The sequence below is a fragment of the Cornus florida genome, unplaced genomic scaffold (genome assembly GCF_030987335.1).
Source record: "Cornus florida cultivar Cherokee Brave unplaced genomic scaffold, ASM3098733v1 CherokeeBrave_3.0.0_Hap2_Chr11, whole genome shotgun sequence".
In the NCBI taxonomy this organism is placed as follows: Eukaryota; Viridiplantae; Streptophyta; class Magnoliopsida; order Cornales; family Cornaceae; genus Cornus; species Cornus florida.
The window spans coordinates 18,873,396-18,894,573 of record NW_026775581.1 but is presented as its reverse complement, the minus strand read 5'-3'; the positions used below and the strand labels follow the sequence as shown (position 1 = coordinate 18,894,573).

At 38.2% G+C, this 21,178-nt stretch overlaps 2 protein-coding genes across 3 annotated transcripts; one reads left to right on the top strand and one right to left on the bottom strand.

Moving 5' to 3' along the window:
* Window positions 1–502: 502 nt before the first annotated feature.
* LOC132280734 (LIM domain-containing protein WLIM1-like) lies at window positions 503–14,031 on the top strand. Of its 2 annotated transcripts, none has more exons than XM_059782455.1 (5): window positions 503–839; window positions 3,681–3,777; window positions 3,879–3,919; window positions 4,056–4,080; window positions 13,333–13,476. In XM_059782455.1, exons 1-5 carry the CDS (start codon window positions 702–704, stop codon window positions 13,341–13,343), a joined length of 312 nt encoding a protein of 103 aa, XP_059638438.1. In that variant the 5' UTR covers window positions 503–701; the 3' UTR covers window positions 13,344–13,476. The 2 variants fall into 2 exon arrangements, with proteins under 2 accessions (XP_059638438.1, XP_059638437.1); XM_059782454.1 differs by having other exon boundaries at window positions 507–839; window positions 4,056–4,145; window positions 13,333–14,031.
* Window positions 14,032–17,376: 3,345 nt separating this feature from the next.
* LOC132280736 (uncharacterized) lies at window positions 17,377–18,918 on the bottom strand. The gene is made up of 3 exons (XM_059782456.1): window positions 18,486–18,918; window positions 18,261–18,376; window positions 17,377–17,649 (listed from the first exon to the last, which is right to left on the bottom strand). Exons 1-3 carry the CDS (start codon window positions 18,760–18,762, stop codon window positions 17,518–17,520), a joined length of 525 nt encoding a protein of 174 aa, XP_059638439.1. The 5' UTR covers window positions 18,763–18,918; the 3' UTR covers window positions 17,377–17,517.
* Window positions 18,919–21,178: the final 2,260 nt, after the last annotated feature.

Genomic DNA, 21,178 nt, shown 5'->3' with positions numbered 1-21,178 from the left:
TAGTCCAATCCAACAGATAATTTGTTTTCTTCTCTTATTTAGTAAGAGGAAAAGAAAATAAATAAACAAATAATCATAAGTAAAGATGGCAATGGGTGATTTGGGGCGAGAATCGCCATCCTTTTCCCATCACCACAATCCTCATTCTCGTCCAAAATTGTTTATTAAATGGGACAACGCGTGGCGGGAACGGAGACGAGTTTTGTAGAATATTTTCGTAATTGTATTACGAATCTAACAAAAGTAAATTAATGAAACAAATTTTAATTGTGTTTTTTCTTTTTATGCAGATAAAATAAGATTTAACTTCTCAATGGTAACTTGAGATTTAAAAAAAAAATTACTCCTATATAAAAGGATATTTAGTAGTTGAAATAGAATAAATTAAAATTTTCTAAACAAATAGTAGTTAATAATTTTGAATATAAAAATGCCTAAATTTTAATCTAGTCTAATTCCAGCTTCAAAATCTTTTAACCACCCATAGAAACGGAAGAGTGGGGCGGGTACTTAACGGGCGAGGTATTTTGCAATCCCTAATTACAAGAGAGGAGAAAAAGAAAAGAAAGGGTAAAAGCGAGGTGGAAGGATTTTAAAATTTGTTCGCTCTTCTATTCATCAAGACGAGAGCTCCTCAGTTTCAATTGCTTTGAAGTTAATTTGTGGAATCTTTTGTGGGTTTTGAAAATCCGATCGAGGGGATGGCAACTTTTGGAGGGACAACCCAAAAGTGCAAGGCATGTGAAAAGACTGTGTATTTGGTGGATGAGCTCGCAGCTGATGACAAGGTTTACCACAAAGCTTGCTTTAGGTGCCACCACTGCAAGGGTACCCTTAAGGTTCATTTCATCATCTGTGATTCATAATCAGTATATATGTACAGAGGCATAGATATTTTTAGAAATGTATATGTGAAAATTGCATGTTATTTTATATTTGTTATTGGTTTTTCTGCTGGGTTTTGTTTAAAGATGATGATCATTATGAGCTTCTTGTAAAGTTTTGATATATTTTCTATGTTTTGGGGGTTTTTAGATTGAGTTTGTTTCATAATGGATAGGCTTTCTGGTTTTACGTATTTGAAGGTTATTTGTTGAATGAATGTGTTCTGTTGGCTGATGTTTTGATATGGGTCATTGGATCCATTAGGGTTTCAAGGAAATGCTGATTCTTTTTCTGGATATTTTCAATTTTCCCTTTCTGGACATATTGTTGTTCATTGTGTCAATGAAGCAGCTTACAAGCTAGTCAATTGAGATGTAAGGATTGACCCAAGTGCTAAAAAGATTGAAAGATCATTATTTGTGCATTTAAGATTATTGAATAGTAGAGTATAGGCAGAGAATTTTGTGAAATTTCTAGATTGTACGTGGTAAAATGAAGCTGATAAAATCTGGTTATCGTTTATGCTTCATAAGAATCTAAAGGAATTCTAGTATTCTGTTTGTTGTCATCTCGAGACTTGGGAACGTGATAGCTAGCTCATTGTTTGATGAAAATAATGTAATATCCTCGATATTTGTATCAGTAAAATTATGAGTTCTGAATTGTAAGTCATTTATCTGATCGATTTTCTCTCTATGACCCAGTTTTGAATTGCTGAGCATTAAAATGTCACGTAAAAGCTTGTACAAGCCAAACGTTCCTGCAAAATTATGCTAGTCTGTTTTCTTTATGAAATTCCTTTTTGGGGTATGCACCATGGTTGCCAAAGACGACACATTTCAAGACATGTAAGTTGTAACCATATTTCTTTGATTATCAGCTATGCAACCACCTGCGAGTTGCTCCCGAGAGAGACCGAGAGAGAGAGAGAGAGAGAGAGAGATCCTACAGGATACAAATAGTCATTTAGGAGAGAAAATTGATAACATCCATTGCTATGTCTTCGCTATTACCAGAAATTTGAGTGAATCTATTTTATAGCTCATTCCTCCATGTATTTCAATCGTAACCAATTGTATTTTATTTATTTTTCTAATTAGCTTCCAAAGATGCTTGGTTCATGAACTGCCTAACATCTCGTGTTCTTTTTTAATCCTGAAGATGGTAACTATATGTCCATCCTTAGCTGGTAATTCTCTTTGTTCTATGTTTTGGTAGTATGATCTTTTTTCACCAGGATTTGATCAATAAGAATGTACAAATCAGTTGGATTTATTCAACTATTTTATCTCATCAACAAATCCTGCTCCATGATTCGGGCATGGTAACTCCAGCTATGCATGTTTCAGTTGGACATTCAGACTTCATTTCTCCTTTCTGTTTATCCATAAATCATTTTTCCAAAATAGGTTAGAGTGTCTTCTCTCATTACTTCAATTCATGTCATCTTGGCCATTCTCCTGTTCATGTGGTATCTTCAATGTCAAAATATGACTCCTTGCTGGTCCCCCTATCAGTTGATTTGTCACTTCATCAATTGAAAGGATGACATTTTAAAATTCTCTTACTATATCTATCCCATTCCTCATCATCCTCTCTAATGGCCTCACGTATATCTTCTCATTAGACAATTAGTTGTCTCATACAAGATCTAATTTTTCCATCTCTGTCGGTATGTTTGCCTTTAGATTTTCATTTTAGCAACATTAGCATTCTTCTTGAAGATGACTAAAGACGTAAACCTAGTATAGTTACAAAATTTTGTTCTACCACTGATTTTTGTCACAATAGGGATTCTTGTCTGACTCTCTTAAGTAGTCAAATACTAAAGAGATGAATTCAGTTCCCTATAGCAAATGGACCTTCTACCCTTTTTGACTAGACAATTTGAAGTGTAGGAGAATTAGGACCTTTAGTTACAGGGACTTACTTCCTTAAACAATGGGACCAATTCCCCTACTTAGCAACTGGTGTCAACATATTAGCCAACGTTCACGGCTAGCATGTCTGCAACCAAGCACCTTCTTAGATTTTCGGTTCATTTTATAGAGGACTGGTGTCAAGCAAAGAGTGAGTCATGAAATAGTCCCGAAGCTTGATCAATGACTGTTCCATAAAACCAGATAGTTGGAACAAAGGCTTGCAGGTTCAAGTTCTGGCTAACCACTTGATGTCAGAATCTCTACAATTCCTGATTTCCTCATTTGTAATAAGGTGACAATGCATTTAAGGAGGAGCCATTTCTTTCATAGGGAAAGTGTGATTAGCTGACTCATTTTCTTCCTTTGATTTTATAGAAACACGGCAAAGATTTTTGCTCGTCTTCCTGAAATTAAATTAAAGAATTTTGTGGCTGAAATTGTATTAGTGGTCTCATATATCCTAGTAATATAGATAAAGTAAATTGTAAGGACCACCATTTATTCCCGACACCAAAACCTGGTTGATGTGAATAAGTAATTGATCTTCATGAATAAGGCATGTAGTCACATAGGAAATTCTTGTAATTGTTGCTATTGTATCCTAAAAGTGATGTCTGTGACAGATTGGAGAATCCAAAATCTGCGCTAGCCTGTCAGTGCTTCAAACCCCGATTCGGTCTTCATATACCTCTTTTATGTTCCTTGAGCTTCTGCATGAGATCTTTTATTGAATAAAATGCAGGTTTCTCCATTGATTCTTGTTTAACATTGTTAAAAAAAGGGTATTATCTCTTTCTTATATTTCTACATTTCCAACCATATATGTAATTTTTTATTTCCTAATATACCCTTAAATTTCATTCTTCCTTTCAGCTGAGTAATTATTGCTCCTTTGAAGGTGTGCTATATTGCAAGCCTCATTTTGATCAACTTTTTAAGATGACAGGCAGCTTGGATAAAAGTTTTGAAGGTAGCTGAGGGTGTCCCACTTCTCAGGAATATTCACTTCCTCTGTTATGTATAAGCTTAGTGCTTTATTCTTATATGTTTCTTTTCGTTTAAATCTTCTAGGTACTCCAAAAACTGTTAGAGTTGATCGATCTGCTGATCAGGTATAATGGCCAAGTTTAACAATCCCTCTCTGTTAGACATATAGGTTATATTGAGGAGTTAATACTGAGTTTTTTGAAGCTTTACGTGTTTGTCATATTAGTTATTAATTACGAACTTTTGAATGAAATTGCACAGGGTCATACCAGCAGCAAAGTTTCAAGTATGTTTGCTGGAACTCAAGAAAAATGTTTTGCTTGCAAGAGAACTGTGTACCCGATAGAAAAGGTAAATACTTGCACTGTTATGTTAATTGTTGAAGCAAGAGTTTATGGCGACCCGAAACGACGTCGAATCTAAAGAAGAAAGTGAAAAGGTGATCGGGAAGGCATCGGTGGGGTACCGGCCTAAGAGCCTCCGATGATCAAGTCAGTGCTAGATCGGAAGTATGAAAAGAAGAGGAAAGGACTTTCTCAGGATTAGTGTTGTACCTGCTTAGTTGACCAGAACCCCCTCTTTATAGAAGTACCAAGTGGCATTCAAGTAGGAAAGTTATTGCTTTTAGATTTCCAACACAGATGGGAAACCTTTCTTTATCATTATCCTTCAGTTATTGGAATCCATCCTACTTCATAACCTTTCTGGTGATGGTCAAGCTTCCTGCTGGGTGAAGGCTCCATATCAGTTGCCCCCCATTCTTGTGTTTGCATGCCAAACTTAGAGAATGTCAGTGTAATGCGTCTTCTGTTTTTCTTTATCCTGAAATAGCACATTTTTTGCTATATCACATTAATAACACACCTTGCTAGCAATCTTACAAATGATATGAGCATGAAAACAATTTATTAATAAGCATGTACATATATATGTTTACTTGTGCATAGATAATATTTTAATGCAAATAATAAAGAAAGGGCTTAGTTATATATTATTTGCTGAATGTAAACATAAGAATTCATGCAGCTTAGCCGGTTAGTGCATCCAACTACCATCCTAGGGTCTTGGGTTCAAGCCCTCATTCTAGCACCAAAATGCCTCTATCTTTTATCAAAGAAAGAAGCAGCAGGAAGGCGGTAGGACGCTGCCGCGTGGCACAGAGAGAGAGAGAGAGAGAGAGAGAGAGAGAGAGAGAAAGATGGAGGCAGCAAGTGGTTTCACAGAGGTAGCAAGCCAAGTCGGTGGCAAGATCAAGAAAAATTCGCCCAAAATAAACAATACCAAAGTAAGAATAGGAAGCTAGGAAGCAATTTCGGCAGCAAGATTTGCTCAAAAGAAGCAATACCGGAGTAGGATATAGGAAGCCAAGTCAAATGTTCACATCACAAGAGATATCTGAAAAGTGATTCCTATCGCCATAGAGATATACAACTGAAAAGCAAAGATATGTATACTGTAACAAGGATATGATTCCTCTTCAGTTTTATGATTCTTTGCTTGTTGCTTCTTCTTCTTCTTTTTTATTAGTTCCCATACTTTACTTCTTTCGACATGGATAATGTAAAACACGGAACCAGAAGATGTTCAATCTTCCATCTCAAAATCCGACTTGAGAAATTTTCGATTCTTGTACTCCATTCCTAGTTGTATCTTTATCCATCCTCCCCTCCTCCATGAAAGGGCCTCAAAAGCTCCAAACGGTGAACTTTGCCTTTTTGAGTGTGCCTTTGTGGCTGGTTTACGTCTTCCCTTCCCTCCTTTTATTAAGGAGTTTTTCATCTTTTTTTATTGCCCTGGGGCAACTCACCCAAAATGCCTAAAAAACTCTAATGGGATGTCTCGTATTATGGAAGGTCTGTGGCAATACTCCTTTAATCATAAATGGGATCCTCTGCTACATTCCAAATAGAGTAGACCAATGGTGGAATCTACCTAGCCGGGGTGAGTGTCCCCTAATTGAGAGACTTAACAAGGCCAGTCCGAAGTGGAGAAGCCGCTTCTTTGTTTAGGGCAATGACTGGGAATTTTCTCACCAAGATACTCGTGCCGAACGGGGGTTCTCCGTCCCCTAAACTTAGGGTTAATTAGGCCTCAATGGTGAGTTAAATATTTATACGCGTCTCATTATATGGTGGCTGAATCCACTCATTTTTGCAGGTTTCCAACTATCATCCTTCTCACCTGAGGCAAAGAAGAATATAGAGAAAGCTTTAGAGCATTCTTCCTTGGTAATTTTAATATCCTGACTTGCCTCTGGACTTTGTCGTGTGGTGGCATCCGCCGAGACCTCTCATTTTCAGGCTTCCTCAGAAGGTACGGCTCCCCTTTCTTCATTTATTTATGCATTCGCTTTACAAGTAGCAATTACCTTATCTTATTGATTCATGTCTAGATTCATTTGCCATATCGTCAAGGAGATTTGGGAAGGACATACTTTCTCACGTTCAGGAGGAACGATCCAAGGAAAAGACCTTGTTGCGGATTCCCAAAAGAACTCAACCACCCCAAAACAAAGAGAACCCCCCTTTGGCCGGCGGTTGTTCTTCACCCCTGGTCTTCCATGGCCAACTTGTGCAAGAAGAGTCGCTCCCTCTAGCAGCGTTCAACCATCCACCTGGCGTATCTATTCTAGACGACATGGCTTATGCCCATGACGTGGTGGATAAGGCGTTAGTGACTCCATACGCTTCTGAGAGACTTAAATCAGCTTCAACCAATTACCTTTCGTGCATACATGCACACAATGTTGGTCGGGTAAGGTCATCTTGTTACCTTTTACCGGTTTGGTCGAATTTTTATGGCTTGATCACTTATTTAGAGAAATTTGATTCCCTATACAGATGGGGGCATACTCTAAGGAGTTGTCCCGATGTGCTTTACTGGCAGAAGAGAGCGTGGGCTTCTTGGAGACGGGGTTGAAAATCGAACAGTAGAGTCGCACAGAGGCTGAGGCTGGTTGGAGTTTAGAGAGGGGGGAATGCTTAAGAGGGACTTTTCTCGAAAGCTAGCGATTGAAAGAAGGAACCAAGATGTTTTTGCATTGATACATGAGGGCATGCCTGGCATAGACCCCACTATTGTGCAACATCAACTCAATGTGGATCCATCTTTCAAACATGTCAGAGACGAGTGTTCGCTCTAGAAAGGAACTTGGCCATATCAAAGGAATTAGAGAAGTTGCTGAAGGCCAATTTTATCATCTTTCAAACCCTTTAGATAAGAGACGGGTGTTCGCTCCAGAAAGGAACTTGGCCATACCAGAGGAGGTAAAGAAGCTATTGAAGGCCAATTTTATTCGAGAGGTACAGCACCTCAACTGGCTATCAAATGTGATTAGATCTTTCAATAGCTAGCTTCTGAGATACCATCTCAAGCCTTCCTTTCTCTAAATTCCAACTAGCTTCGGCCTCTTTGTGACTCTGCTGTTCGGTTTTCAACTCCGTCTTCGGGAAGGCCACGCTCTTTTTCGCCAGTAAAGCATGTTGGGACAACTCCTTGGAGTATGCCTCCATTTGTAAGGAATCAAAAATCTTTAAATAAGTGATCAAGCTGTAAAAATTCAACCAAAGCAGTAAAAGGTAACAAGATGCCCTTAGAGCATCTCCAATAGACTCTCTAAAATTAGGCTCTCCGAATTTGCCACATCAGCATTTTTCAATAGCCACATAAACATTTTCTATACCCACGTCAGCATTTTAGAGTCTCTAAATTTTATCTATCGCATGTACTCTAATGGTGCACTCTCGCTCTCCAAAAATATTAATATTTTAATATTTTTAAAATTTAAAATAAAATTTATTTTTTAACTTTTTCCTAACGGCTATATTTCTAACGGCTATAAATTTTATAGCCGTTAGGAAACCAAGAATCACCAACCCACTCTTGGTTTCTAGCTACCTCCATCAAGAGTCATTCTTTGGGGCCCACTTTTCCCATAGTCCATTGGAGCATCCAATCTTCAAAAATTGGCCCAATTTCGTCAAAAAGAGCACTGATGGAGTTGCTCTTACCCGACTAACATTGTGTACTTGTATGTACGAAAGGTGTTTGGTTGAAGTTGACTTAAGCCTCTCAGAGTCATATAGATTCACTAACGCCCTATCCACCACGTCATGGGCATAAGCCATGTCATCTAGAATAGATACACCAGGTGAATGGATGAACGCCGCTGGAGAGGGGAGTGACTCTTCTTGCACAATTTGGCCATGGAAGACCGCGGGTGAAGAAGAACCGCCAACCGAAGGGGGGTTCCCTTCGTTTTGGGATGGTCGAGTTCTTTTGGGAAGTGCAGTAGGGTCTTTTCCTTGGATCGTTCCTCCTGAACGTGAGAAATGATGTCCTTCCCAAATCTCCTTGACGATATGGCAAATGAATCTAGACATGAATCAATTAGATAAGGTAATTGCTACTTGTAAAGCGAATGTATAAATAAATGAAGAAAGGGGAGTCGTACCTTTTGAGGAAGCCTTAAAAGGAGAGGTCTCGGCGGATGCCACCCCACGACAAAGTCCAGAGGCAAGCAGGGAGATTGGAGTTACCAAAGAAGAATGCTTTATATTCTTCTCCACCTCAGTTGAGAAGGATAGGGATGGCAATGGGGCGGTTTGGGGCGGGTTTTTCATTCCCCATCCCCGCCCCCGTTTAATTTTGGTACCCCCAAAACTGCCCCATAACTAGTTAATTTTATGCCTCTAATCCCCATCACCCGCCCCCGGCCCCGCCCCATAACCGATTATATTTTTAGTGCAAATCATGTTAGCCTCCCCAGTCGCCTCCATCTCAATTCTCATTCTCAACTCTGAACTTGCCCTCTCTTTCTCTCTCTCTGCAACTGCAAACTACAAAATCTACAAGAATCAAAAGGTCAAAACCCATATATTTTCAGTTTATCTATCTGTCTGCAAGAATCAAAAGTTCAAAACCCATATCGGCATATCATTTCAGATTGTTCAAGAATCAAAAAATCAAAACTCTGAACTTACCCTCTCTCTCTCTCTCTGCAACTGCAAACTATAAAATCTACACTCTCCAACAACTCATCCGGATTTAGTTTGACTCGATTTGATCCCGACTCACCCACCGCCTCGCCGCCTCCCAAACTCACCCAACAGCCTCCAGATTCACAGTCAAACCAACCAAGAAGTTTGGACATCATAATTCCTAGCTTCTTCAAGTGTCCAATCTCACTGGACGTCATTAAAACCCCTGTGACTCTCCACAGCGGAGTCACCTACGACCGCTCCAACATCCAACGCTGGCTTGACGATGGCGAACTCACCCAACAGCCTCCAGACCTCGTCCCTAACCACACTCTCCAACGACTCATCCGGATTTGGTCTGACTCAATAGCAAAATGAAATGGTGGATGTATTCAATGATGGGTTTGAGAGAGAGCTCAAAGACAGAGACACGGCTGCCGTCTCAATAGCAACGAAATGAAAGTGATGTCTGAAACTGAAGTGTAGGGTTTCCAATATATATAGTGAAGGTTAATTTGGTAAATATATTAACATGGCAGGGTAAATTAGTAATTTAACATATTAAACGGGGCGGTTATGGGGCGGGGATCTTAGTCCCCCGCCCCCGCCCCACAACCGGCCGGTTTTTTTTTTTTTAACCCCCATCCCCACCCCATTTAAGTAAACAGTTCTCCAAACCCGCTTTAAATGGGGCGAGGGCGGGGCGATTCCCCACTGGGTTGGGGATTTTTGCCACCCCTAGAGAAGGATGATAGTTGGAAACCTGCGGAAATGAGTGGATGTTAGCCCCCATATAATGAGACACGCATAAATATTTAACCCACCATTGAGGCCTAATTGACCCCAAGTTCAGAGGATGGAGAACCCCTGTTTGGCAAGAAAATTCCTAGTTGTTGCTTTAAACAAAGAAGAAGCGGCTTCTCCACTCCAGACTGGCCTGTTTGGGTCCCTCAATTAGGGGACACTCACCCCGACTAGTTAGATTCAACCATCGGTCTACTCTCTTCGGAATGTAGTAGTAGAGGTTCTCATTTATGGTTAGGGGAGCGTTGCCATAGACCTTCCATAATACGAGACATCCCATTAGAGTTTTCCAGGCATTCGGGTTTAGTTGACTGAGAGCAATAAAAAGCTGAAAAACTCCTTAATAAAAGGAGGGAAGGGAAGACGTAAACCAGCCACAAAGGCACACTTAAAAAGGCAAAGTTCACAGTTAGAAGCCTTTGAAGCCCTTTCATGGGGGAGGGGAGGACGGATAGAAATACAACTAGGAATGTAATACAAGAATCGGAAATTTGTCAAGTTGGATTCTGAGTTGGAAGATTGAACGGTGTCTTCCGGTTCTGTGTTTACATTAGCCACACTGAAAGAAGTAGAGTATGGGAACTAATTTAAAAAAAAAAAAGAAAAGCAACAATCGAAGAGAAGTAGTTTACCTCCAAAGGTTGAAAGAAACCGAGGAGTGCATCTTCTTTCTTTCAGCTGGCCTTTAAAAAGGCGTGGAAAGGCGGCAACAATTCAAAATTTGAAACAAAAATTAAAACTGAAGAGGAATCATATCCTTGTTACGGTATACATATCTGTGCTTTTCAGTTTTATATCTCTATGGCGAGAGGAATCATTTTGCGGAAGCCAGTTGAATGGTCACATGATAGAGAACAGTGGCAGCAGCCTTTTAAGGTATATAAAAGGCGTGGCAAGGAGGGTTCTAAGGCTCAAACCTTAATTTGGCACATGCTAGACGATGGGTCCACTTGGACTCTTGCATAATTAGGGAGATTACTATGGGCGTATTTGCCCAATTGATACATCTGAAGGAATCAATGTTGGACTTATTGGATCCTTAGCAATTCATGCGAGGATTGGTCATTTGGGGTCTCTCGAAAGCCCGTTTTATGAAATTTCTGAAAGACCAAAAAAGGTACGGGTGCTTTATTTATCACCAGGTAGAGATGAATACTATATGGTAGCGGTAGGAATTAAGGATCAAGCGCTTTGATTTTGTCCCCCCGGATCAACCACGGGTTTGGTTGGAATTGCGAAAATTCTGTCCCTATTGTCACAAACATACGATTCATGGGGCTTAAGCAATAGCCTCAAAAGGGGAGTCAAAAGCTTCCAAATCCTGAAAAGAAGTGTCTGTTGGCGTGTCTAAAGCCTGTGTGCCCGAGAGTCAACTGGAACTAGAGTCGTTTTCAAAGAATTCCTGCCCTATTAGTATTAGAAAAGTTTTCGGGAAATCCATATCTATTTGTAATGCAAAGCATGACTCGCTGCAAATGAGGAGGTTGTTCTTTCCCTCTTTGTTTCGGAGGTTATTTTCAGTACTGATTGCAGCTTTGCCACTCGTGATTCAGGTCCCCCCAATCTTTTGAATTAGTCGACAACACAGGGAGCAGAAGAAAAGCTTGTAGTTGGGAGAGCAGAGTGAGGATCGGGACGAGTTGAATCCCCCTAATTATGCAAGACTCCAAGTGGACCCATCGTCTAGCATGTGCCAAATTAAGGTTTGAGCCTTAGATCCTTGCCACGCCTTTTATATACCTTCAAAGGCTGCTGCCACTGTTCTCTATCATGTGACCATTCAACTGGCTTCCTATCTCTTACTCTAGTATTGCTTCTTGATCTTGGTACCGAAATTGCTTCCTAGCTTCCTATTCTTACTCTGGTATTGTTACTTCTGGGCGAATCTTTTCTTGATCTTGCCACCGATTTGGCTTGCTACCTCTGTGAAACCACTTGTTGCCTCTATCTCTCTCTCTCTGCCATGTGGCAGCATCCTACCGCCTTCCTGCTGCTTCTTTCTTTGATTAAAAATAGAGGCATTTTGGTGCTAGAATGAGGGCTTGAACCCAAGACCCTAGGATGGTAGTTGGATGCACTGACCGGCTAAGCTGCGTGAATTCTTATGTTTACATTCAGCTAATAATATTTATATCTAAGCCCTTTCTTTATTATTTGCATTAAAATATTATCTATGCACAAGTAAACATAGATATGTACTTGCTTATTAATAAATTGTTTTTTATGTTCGTAGCATCTGTAAGATCGCTAACAAGGTGTTATTATATAGCAAAAATTGTGCTATTTTTTCATATTATTGACTCGGGATAAAGAAAAATATAAGATGCACAACACTGACATTTTCGTGTTTGAGAATGGGGTGGTAACTAATATGGAGTCTTTACCTAGCAGGAAGCTTGACCATCATCAGAAAGGTTATGAAGTAGGACAGGTTTCCCAATAACTGAAGGATAAGGATAAAGGAAGGTTTCCCCATCGGTGTTGGAAAAGTAAAAGTAATAACTTTCCTACTTGAATGCAACTTGGTACCTCTATAAAGAGGGGGTTTTGGTCAACTAAGCAGGTACGACACAAATCCCTGAGAAAGTGCTTTCGTCTCTTTTCATCATCAGAGGCTCTTACGCCAGTGCCTTCCCGATCACCTTTTCTCTTTCTTCTTTAGATTCGACGTCATTCCGGGTCGCCGTGAAATCTTGCTTCAACATTAATCATTAAAATAATAATAATAAATAAATAAAATTAGCATTTTAACGTAAATGGGGCATGAACTTTGCTGAAAGTAATCATTTTTGTTGCTTGAAAATAATCATTTTTTCCTCTATCGATAGTTCTTGCAAACTTCTGTGCAACTTTGCTCAAGATGTTTGTGTAGGTCTGATTTAATTCTAATTTTTGTTTTGTTTAATATTTTTCTCTAACATCTGGTCTAGTCTAGACCTATTATGCCTTGGTTTGGACTTGGTCCTAACGATTTCATAACACTGGCTTTTACAAGTTTCTTCCAGTAACACAGTGATTGTGCAATGTGTGTGTGTGTGTATATATATATATATATTTGTTTGATGAACGTAAAAATATATACATAGAGAGAGAGAGAGCTCAAAGGAAAAGTAAATGAAGAGATAAAAACTTTCAAGAATCCAAACAAATGTATAATCCCTTTTTTTTCTAATTTAATAAATTTCTGATACTAAAAAACTAAGTATAGAACTCATAACTAGTGCATTTTAATTGGAAAGTTACTTAAAAAGTCAAGTGTTCAAGCAAAAAAAATAAAAAAATTTACAGACTATACGTGACAAGTTAGTGTCCCACCATGCATTATTTTCTAATACACTAATGAATGTATGGATAAAGTTTTTGGGGAAAAAAAAATGTATGGAGAAAGTAATGAGAAGGAAGAGGGGCAATTGTTGTTGTTTTTACTTAAAACCCAATTTCTAGATTCAACAGAAAATGATTATTTAAAGCATCTTCCTAATTTGTGGACCAGTTTAGCTGAAGCACATTTTATGATCTTGACTTTTTGGCACTTCCGTTATAAAACTGCTACATGTATACGAAAAAGAAAGTAATTTAAAATATATATATATATATATATCTATTAAGGTGGCATATTCAGTTAATCTTTCCATATTCCAATGCATGCTAGCTAGATGAAAATTTAACTTCCATTACCGGGCGGTTCTATAGCTTGTTCATATTATAGGACTTCACATGGTTTCTCCTCAAGAGTCTTATTAGTGTTCTTTCAGGTGGCAGTTGATGACACCTCATACCATAGGGCTTGTTTCAAGTGCTCCCATGGAGGTTGTATGATAAGCCCGTCAAACTATGTGGCCCATGAACATCAACTCTACTGTAAGCACCACCACTCTCAGCTCTTTAAGGAGAAAGGGAACTTCAGCCAACTTGACAAGCACGAACAAAGTAAAGGAGTGACTGAGAAAACAGCATCTGGGTGAGGACACGAAGATTTTTATATCAGCGGTGACATTCTGATATCACATAAATAGCAGGTTTCTAAGCAGAGTCAGATTCAACTTAAGTACAAGAGTTGAGATTATGGGCAAAATATAAAGATATGTTTTTGTAGAGAAGAGTCTTAAATAGAGGTGAGTCTCCGTTTCTAATTTTTCAAGCATGAGCATGAATAAATAATAGTTGAAGAATTGGGGTTTTGTACTTTTAATAAATCTTTCTTGTAATGCCATTAGGTTTATATATCAATGGTGAAACATAAATAGCAGGTTCCTCAGCATATTGTTGAATTAAACTGTTATGTACTATAAAAGTTGAAATTATAGGCCACCTTTCTTTGTAGGTATGATATTTAGAGGAAGGACTTGAATACAGATGTATCCCAGTTTCTAATTTTTGGGGTGTGAACCTGAACAAGTAATGTCTGAGAAGTGGTTGTTATATTAATTTAGTCCTCTATTTAATTTTGTTAAGTTGATAAACATCCGCTCGCACTAGAACATCATCAAAATCTAATAGTACTCTATTTTCGGGTTCATTCTTAGACTTTTTAAACCACCTCGGGTTGCTTTTTGGTATGCCACCTGGGAATACTCTTAAGCTCACTTTGGAATGTGCTATCAATTCAACGGCCGTCCAGAGTCATGCTTCATTTAGATCTATAATGTCTCTCCAGTTTAGCTTATATCAATGTATGTAATTGTAGCTATGGTATCAAACTGCTAGCTTCCTCTTTGAATTTATTCTGCAATAGGATAGAAGAAGATATAGCTCTGCTAAGTGCCATGGGCAATGCTACCGAGGCCCTTTCTGACAAACAGTCATTTGATTCATGTAAATAAGATTGTGCTTTGCTGTCTTATGGATGGGTCTATTCTCTCATCCCAACAAACATGATCATCATCTTAACAGTTAAATTCAGTTTTCTTTTGGTGACGATAAAACATTAGTCGGTGGGTACTTTGATAGCACCAAGTTACCGATTCCAGAGTCCTTCGGTGCCACAGTCACTCAAATATTACACACACAGGTACTTGGACTAGTTTAGTAAGAGGGTCTGTTACATGTGAGAAGTTGAAGCTAGAGAATTGTTTAAAAAGATGGCTGAATGGGATGACATTTCATGGGTAATGATGCTTGTGACTTATGCTGGACATTGAGCTGTGTAACAATGCTGCTTAGGTGTTTTAGTTATATGTTATGTGATGATAAGGTGAAGCACAAGGAATGAGCTTTACTTTGTGATTATGAGCTTGTGCTCATTTTGGTGCCTTGGACCATGGAAATGGATTTATGTTTATATGGACAAGAGTGGAGTTCAAAAAATAGTTCAAACCTGTCAACTGCTCCAATCTATGTGCATACAGATTGTGGAAGGATAGATTTTGGGAAAAAAGGGATTTTGAGGGGATTGATAAAAAGATCTCCTCAAATAGGCAAGCCTGATATGGGATTATCAAAGCATGTGCTTGGAATTGAAGTGCTAGTTCAGTGTTTGGACATTTTAGCAGAATGCACTAGACCAGAGGATACAACTCTTCTTGGTGTTTTGGGTGCAACTTCGGTCCTAAGCCCGCATAAAGGAGGAGGGTTAACTAGGGCGAAAAAAAAGGAGGGTTTTGTTAGGTAGCTTGACATCTAGCGTAAAACTTTTGTCATAACCGATATGAACATGAAGCCTTTGATTGGAATCGAAAATAAGGATACATTTAGCGGACTCGAATTAGTTGAGAAAAAAGGCTTTGTTGTTGTTGGTGTGGCTTGGTAAGGATGTTCTGGCTGTTTTTCATCAAATGTAGGTTGAAAATGCTAAGCCCAATGAATGAGATCATCCTTCTAGGGGGATCTAATATCAACATGGATAATAGCTTCTGTAGCTCTGTGATCAACAAGTGTGACATCTATTTGGACTGAAAAAGTGAGCTCTCTCACCCCCTCAAAAGACTACCTTTCACGCTCACCAAACATTAAAAAAAAAAAAGAAAAAATTGAAAAATATTCACTCTGGTTATAAAGTGATCTGTATGATTTCACCTAGTTTAAGTTGTTCCTCAATCATAGTAATTGAAAGGTTCAATTAATATAACATAGCAAGCTCAAATACCTACAATCCAAAATTCTACAGTATATGCTGCCTGACAACTCATTGGTTGACTGTAGAGGAAATGATTGCATTTGGGTGGGCTGGATTCTCAAAAGATATATTAATCAAATGATCTGAAGTGTACATGCACTATGGTGATGAGTACACGTGTACTCTGTGGCCCACATATAAGGAATTCTATTCATTTCGATGAACTTTGAAGATCTTTCTTTAAACATTCATGCTTACTGTGTATAAACTATTCTTGTGCAACTTTGGATATCCAAAAAGTGTCATTGCACTTATTTTCATGCTTAGATTGTTCTTTGTAATGAGCTGGTTGTGAGGTTCCTAATGATGGTCTCTGTGAGGTCATGCAATATCTTAAAATCATTATTAAAGCCAGTCTTTTGCTTTTTACACCTCTAGTTTTGATTGCTTTAGAAACTAAAAGAAAGTGAAGGATCTAATGGTGTACTAAGTTAATATTACACTTCTTCGAATGCACTAAAGCTGATTGGTATGATTGTCTCTGAGTCAAAAATGCACAGGCTTGATGATTACAGGTAGTGTTTATTTAACATTTCTCCATTTCATTGTTTATATAAAGACTTGTACTGGTAACAAGAAACAGGGAAAGATATATATAGATATATATATATATGTGCAACATTTCTTTAGTGCAAATCAAGGTGAAAATAGCAATATAGCAGAAGGTATTTCTTTTCTCCACTTTTACTTCTGAAAAACGAGAGTAAATCTTTTTGAACTGTATGTTGGCAGTGGGATTGATTGAATTATTGAAATGAAAAATGTGCCTAAAATTTGTGTAAATTTTTTTTTTTTTTTTTTTCATTCTTTTTTCGAAAGGTAAATTTACTCAACATGTACTCCCACTGGATCTTGAACCCTGACCCTTTTTTTTCGGAGAGGTGGAAGACATACCACTCGAGCTAAAGCTTTGTGGATCTTGAACCCTCAACCTCTCTTTCGGAGAGGTGGAGGACATACCACTTGAGCAAAGGCTTTGTGGCGTGCAGTGTCATTCGTTTCCTTTCGACTTTCTACTTCTTGGTGGTCACCCAGTGACGGATGAAATGACTGTCACACCTAATAAACACAATCATATTGTTCAAAGCTTTTTCAAGAAATGTCCCAACACTTTCTGTCTGTATTAACAAGGAATTGGGTAAAATTAGGTGATCCCCAGCAAGTGTTTCTAACTAGCAGGTGAAAGCTACTGAGAAAATGAAAAAGGAGCACACCACCCAGTGATGGTCCCCTCCTAGGCTCTCCTATGCAGGATGTTACTTTTCAGAATTGAACCTTTCTCAAGTTCAATTACCCCTAGCCTAAGACAACTCAAACTAATCTCTCTTTCTATTTTCTCTGTGAGAATCATTATTAAGTCATTGTCTCTCAAAAATTGTGGCTATTAGCCGCTCACGTCTCAAGATAGGATAGGCGCAAACAATTCCTTAGAGGTCATACCCGGTAGACATAGTCCAAGTCTTACCTAATCCGTGTGGAGGGAATGTTTTGCACAGGTCCAATAAATTTCTGGTGCATGCATAGATAGCCAAATGCTGGAAATGTCCTGTTTACATAATTGGCACAATATGTGTGTGTGAATGTGTGCAGGATGCATTTTTGTTCTTATGACATGATTGTTTCATAGTCTTCTTGTTCTACTCCTCTTAATTTTGCATGTGTTCTTGGCAAGTGACTTCTGAAATAGCACAGAAATATTAACAAAGTCTGATTCCATTAAAGAGTAGCAGTTGATTACAACAACACTTGATGTGCCTTCTGTTTCTTTTTGCTATACAAGTTCTACACATCAGGGCAAGTTCTACACCCTTTCTCACACACACAATCAGCTCGCACCTTCAGAGATGCTATGCAATGACGGCTGCCATACCCTTGCTTTGGCCGCGGCGGCGGCGGCAGCGGCGGCGGCAGAGTTCCCTGTTGATGTCCTTGATCGATGTTTTTCGGGTTTCGTCACCTGCAGTTTTGTGTATACACATTTAGAGAACAACTTTTAATGAAAGAGAAATTGAGAATCAATGTTTTTAACAAATCAATGAGCTTTTTAGATGTGTTCTTGTTACCCCTTCACAATAGGAGGCTCTGGTATTATTCTGTCTCTTGCCTTAATTTGATTCTGTAAGATTGAACAAATTTGCTGCCTTTTATTTATTCTTTTTTGGTAATGAAAAATCAACCCACCCACAAGTCACTTTGAACTGTGATATGGTTTTCAAACTCCGGATATGCGCAGTCACTCACAAATCAAATTATAAACATGGTCTTGTATATATGGATTAAGCATAAATAAACAATTCTCTCTCAACACAGTTATTTTTGCTTGCCTTGTGTTTCTATATATTTTAATTATGAATCAACTATGAGCAGAGGTTCAAGATTTGCGAAGAACCCTATAAAACAGCTTCATTTGAATCATTTTGTGGAAAAAAAACAAAACCCACCAAAGGTAAGAGAAAACAATTTTTTTTTTTTCTCTTGTGATTTTTTTTTAAATTATGTGTGTTTGAACTCATCAATTGAAAAAAAAAAAAAAAAAAAAAGGAATGATAGAGGGTTAAAGAAATTCACCTGGTTGGTGGTGTTCTCCATTTCAGATCTTGCTGCTCTTCTCTCTTGATTCTCTCCTGATTCCGACTCTTTCTTCTTCTTTGCATACTTTTTTGCCCACAGCCCTTTCATCACCTCTAAAAACCCAAAAAAAAAAACACAAAGTTTAATACTCAATTTTAACTAAACTTGTTCAAAAATAAAATCCAAATCAAATATATAAAAACCAGTTTATGATTAACAAACCTTGAGCAGTGATGAGTCTATAGACCTGTCCAAGGACAAGAGTATCCGTTGGCCGGAGAAGCTTTATACGCGTAATGCGAACCGGGTTGTTGGTGGTGGTGGCGGTGGCGGTGGCGGTGGATGGGCACAAAGTGGTGTTTAGGAGAAGAGCAACATAGTGGCCAGGGTTCGTTTTCATGACCTCGCTAGCAGTAACAGGCCAATACAGGTTCTCCACTCTACCACATGGGTGTTGTATCACTAGAGTTGCATTGTCAATAGCTTGGCAGTTCCCCATCTCTCTCTCTAAAACTCTCTCTCTCTCTCTCCTCAAGGAACTTGTTTTTGTAGGTAGGAGATGAGATGATGGATGAGCGAGCAAGGGAGGAGGTAAAGTGTGATACCAATCTCTTTATAGCCACCACCCACCACTTATTTGGTGGGTAGTACCAATGACTTTAACACTCTCTATATTACATACCCTTCCTTCCTCCTTTACTTCCAACTTTTGTAACAGCCATTAGTACTGATTGCCTGTACCCTCGCTCACAAAACTACAATGCAACCCACCTTTGAATGTGGGGGCATTTTGGTCATTTCGTAGAGATTTAAGTCTTAGTACAATGACTAGAATGCCCTTACAGAATACAGTGATCGATGTGGTGGAGCTGTGATTGACAAAACTACCTTTCAAAGTGGGGGCATTTTGGTCATTTTGTAAATATGTAATCATTGTTGCAATGACTAGAATGCCTTGCAAGCTGTGATGGACAAAAATACAATACCACCACCTTTGAATGTGGGGGTATTTTTGCCATTTTCGTTGAGATGTAGTCTTCACAATGTGGTGGAGTTGTGATTGACAAAACTACAATAACCACCACCTTTGAAGGTGGGGGTTATTGTGGTCATTTTGTAGAGATGTAGTCTTAGTACAATGACTAGAATGCCCTTACAGAATACAGTGATGGATGTGGTGGAGCTGTGATGGACAAAAACTACAATACAACCACCATTGAAAGCGGGGGCATTGTGGTCATTTTGTGGAGATATAATCTTTGTACAATGACTAGAATGCCCTAAGATTGTGATGTGGCGAGCTGTGATTGGTGGGCCTGAGAGAATAGGGACAGTGAGAGAAAGAGGTGATCTCCACCTAGTAGTAGATACGTTACAAGCTTTTATTTTATTCTCTCATTTATTCTTTCATATTTTTGGTATGTACGTTACATACTTTATTCACCAGCTGTTCTGCAACCATATTCTATTGCTATATCACTGCCACGTGCACATATCTGTATAATTGCAACAAAACAAATTATACGGGTGGTATGCCAAACAATGTGCGTAAATTTTAGGATTTGTAAAATGATTGTGACTTGGTTTACCAGCAATTCGAACTCAGCTAATTTAAAATTTAATTCAGAAATAAACAAATTAAGCGTAAGATTTATTTGTTAAATGATACGAGGCTAAATGATTTTTTTTGGTTTGTACTGAACATGTTAGGTTGAATAACTTGAATAGATTGATTGACTATGTAATTCGAATTAATTTATTTAAATAATAAATACATATATTATTCATTCTTGAAAAGAAATTATCACCTTCGGTTGCCTTAATAAACACTGAAAAAAATTCTAATCACTTGAACAACACGATCATTGTACAATCGTATAAAGTTTATGAATGTATTTAAAATAATTGCTACATGAGTAATTAAATTAAGAAAATATAAAGTGCCTTTAGGAAAAATTGCCTCATGCCTCAATCAAGGACTTAAAATTTGGTGATTTTTCTCGATAGCATTAGATGATATGTGTTGAGATATCATAGTAAATCTCATAAATGTATTAAATTTTTTGTTAGATGATGTGTTATTCATAATAGAGTTCACCTCATAGTAATAGAATGAGTAATTTTTGTTACCCTAGTAAGTTCATTTTATTAACAACAGAAATAATAATAATATTTAGGAGAAGAAGAAATTAGACAGCCGGCAATCACCATGAAAGAAAAATAATTTTAAGCATAGAAAAAATTATTATATGGTCTCAATCGTTAACTCCATATCACAAACAAAAAAAATTAATAATTGACCTAGGATCACTCCTCACTTAGTTCTGGCTGTTTGTCATTTGGCAACGCCGCCACACGTGGTGAATTTTGTTATTCAATGTAATTTGACTTGCACGCGCTACTAGTGAGCGTGGGACATCGCATAGACCAGCGCGGGAGGTTTATTATTCTTCAACTGCGGCCGTGAGTTACTGTGAGGAAAGATATAACGTGAGAAAATGGTCCCACCAAAACTCAAACTTCACACACCGAATAAAACGTACTAAGTGCGTGGCGCCTCAGGCGTGTCAAAGCTTCTCACTTACAGGCGCGAATCACATGTAGTGAGGCTCCATGCAGTTTCCCGCTGTTACTTCTAAATGGTCCATATTTGATCAGATCATTTTTCAACTAACGGACACTAAAATCGTGTTTGGCCAATTACACCACTATTTATAAGTAATATTTTACCACTATTTATAAATAACAACACATAATTTAAAAAGTAATGTCATATATAAACATAACTCAATTCAACATATCATTTATGTTATTATTTGAAATTAAAAGTGGTGATACTTTTTTTTACAAATGGTGATGTTACTTTTTAAAATCTGTGATGTTACTTATAAATGGTGGCGAAATGTAAAAATAGT

Excerpts from the sequence above, each read along its gene's own strand:
- LOC132280734 (XM_059782454.1), top strand. The coding sequence starts at position 702 with ATGGCAACTTTTGGAGGGACAACCCAAAAGTGCAAGGCATGTGAAAAG. Across the intron at positions 3,778-3,878 it reads CTTGGATAAAAGTTTTGAAG|GTACTCCAAAAACTGTTAGA; the intron begins GTAGCTGAGGGT and ends TAAATCTTCTAG. Across the intron at positions 3,920-4,055 it reads TTGATCGATCTGCTGATCAG|GGTCATACCAGCAGCAAAGT; the intron begins GTATAATGGCCA and ends GAAATTGCACAG.
- LOC132280736 (XM_059782456.1), bottom strand. The coding sequence starts at position 18,762 with ATGGGGAACTGCCAAGCTATTGACAATGCAACTCTAGTGATACAACAC. Across the intron at positions 18,377-18,485 it reads TAGACTCATCACTGCTCAAG|AGGTGATGAAAGGGCTGTGG; the intron begins GTTTGTTAATCA and ends TTGGGTTTTTAG. Across the intron at positions 17,650-18,260 it reads TGGAGAACACCACCAACCAG|GTGACGAAACCCGAAAAACA; the intron begins GTGAATTTCTTT and ends ACAAAACTGCAG.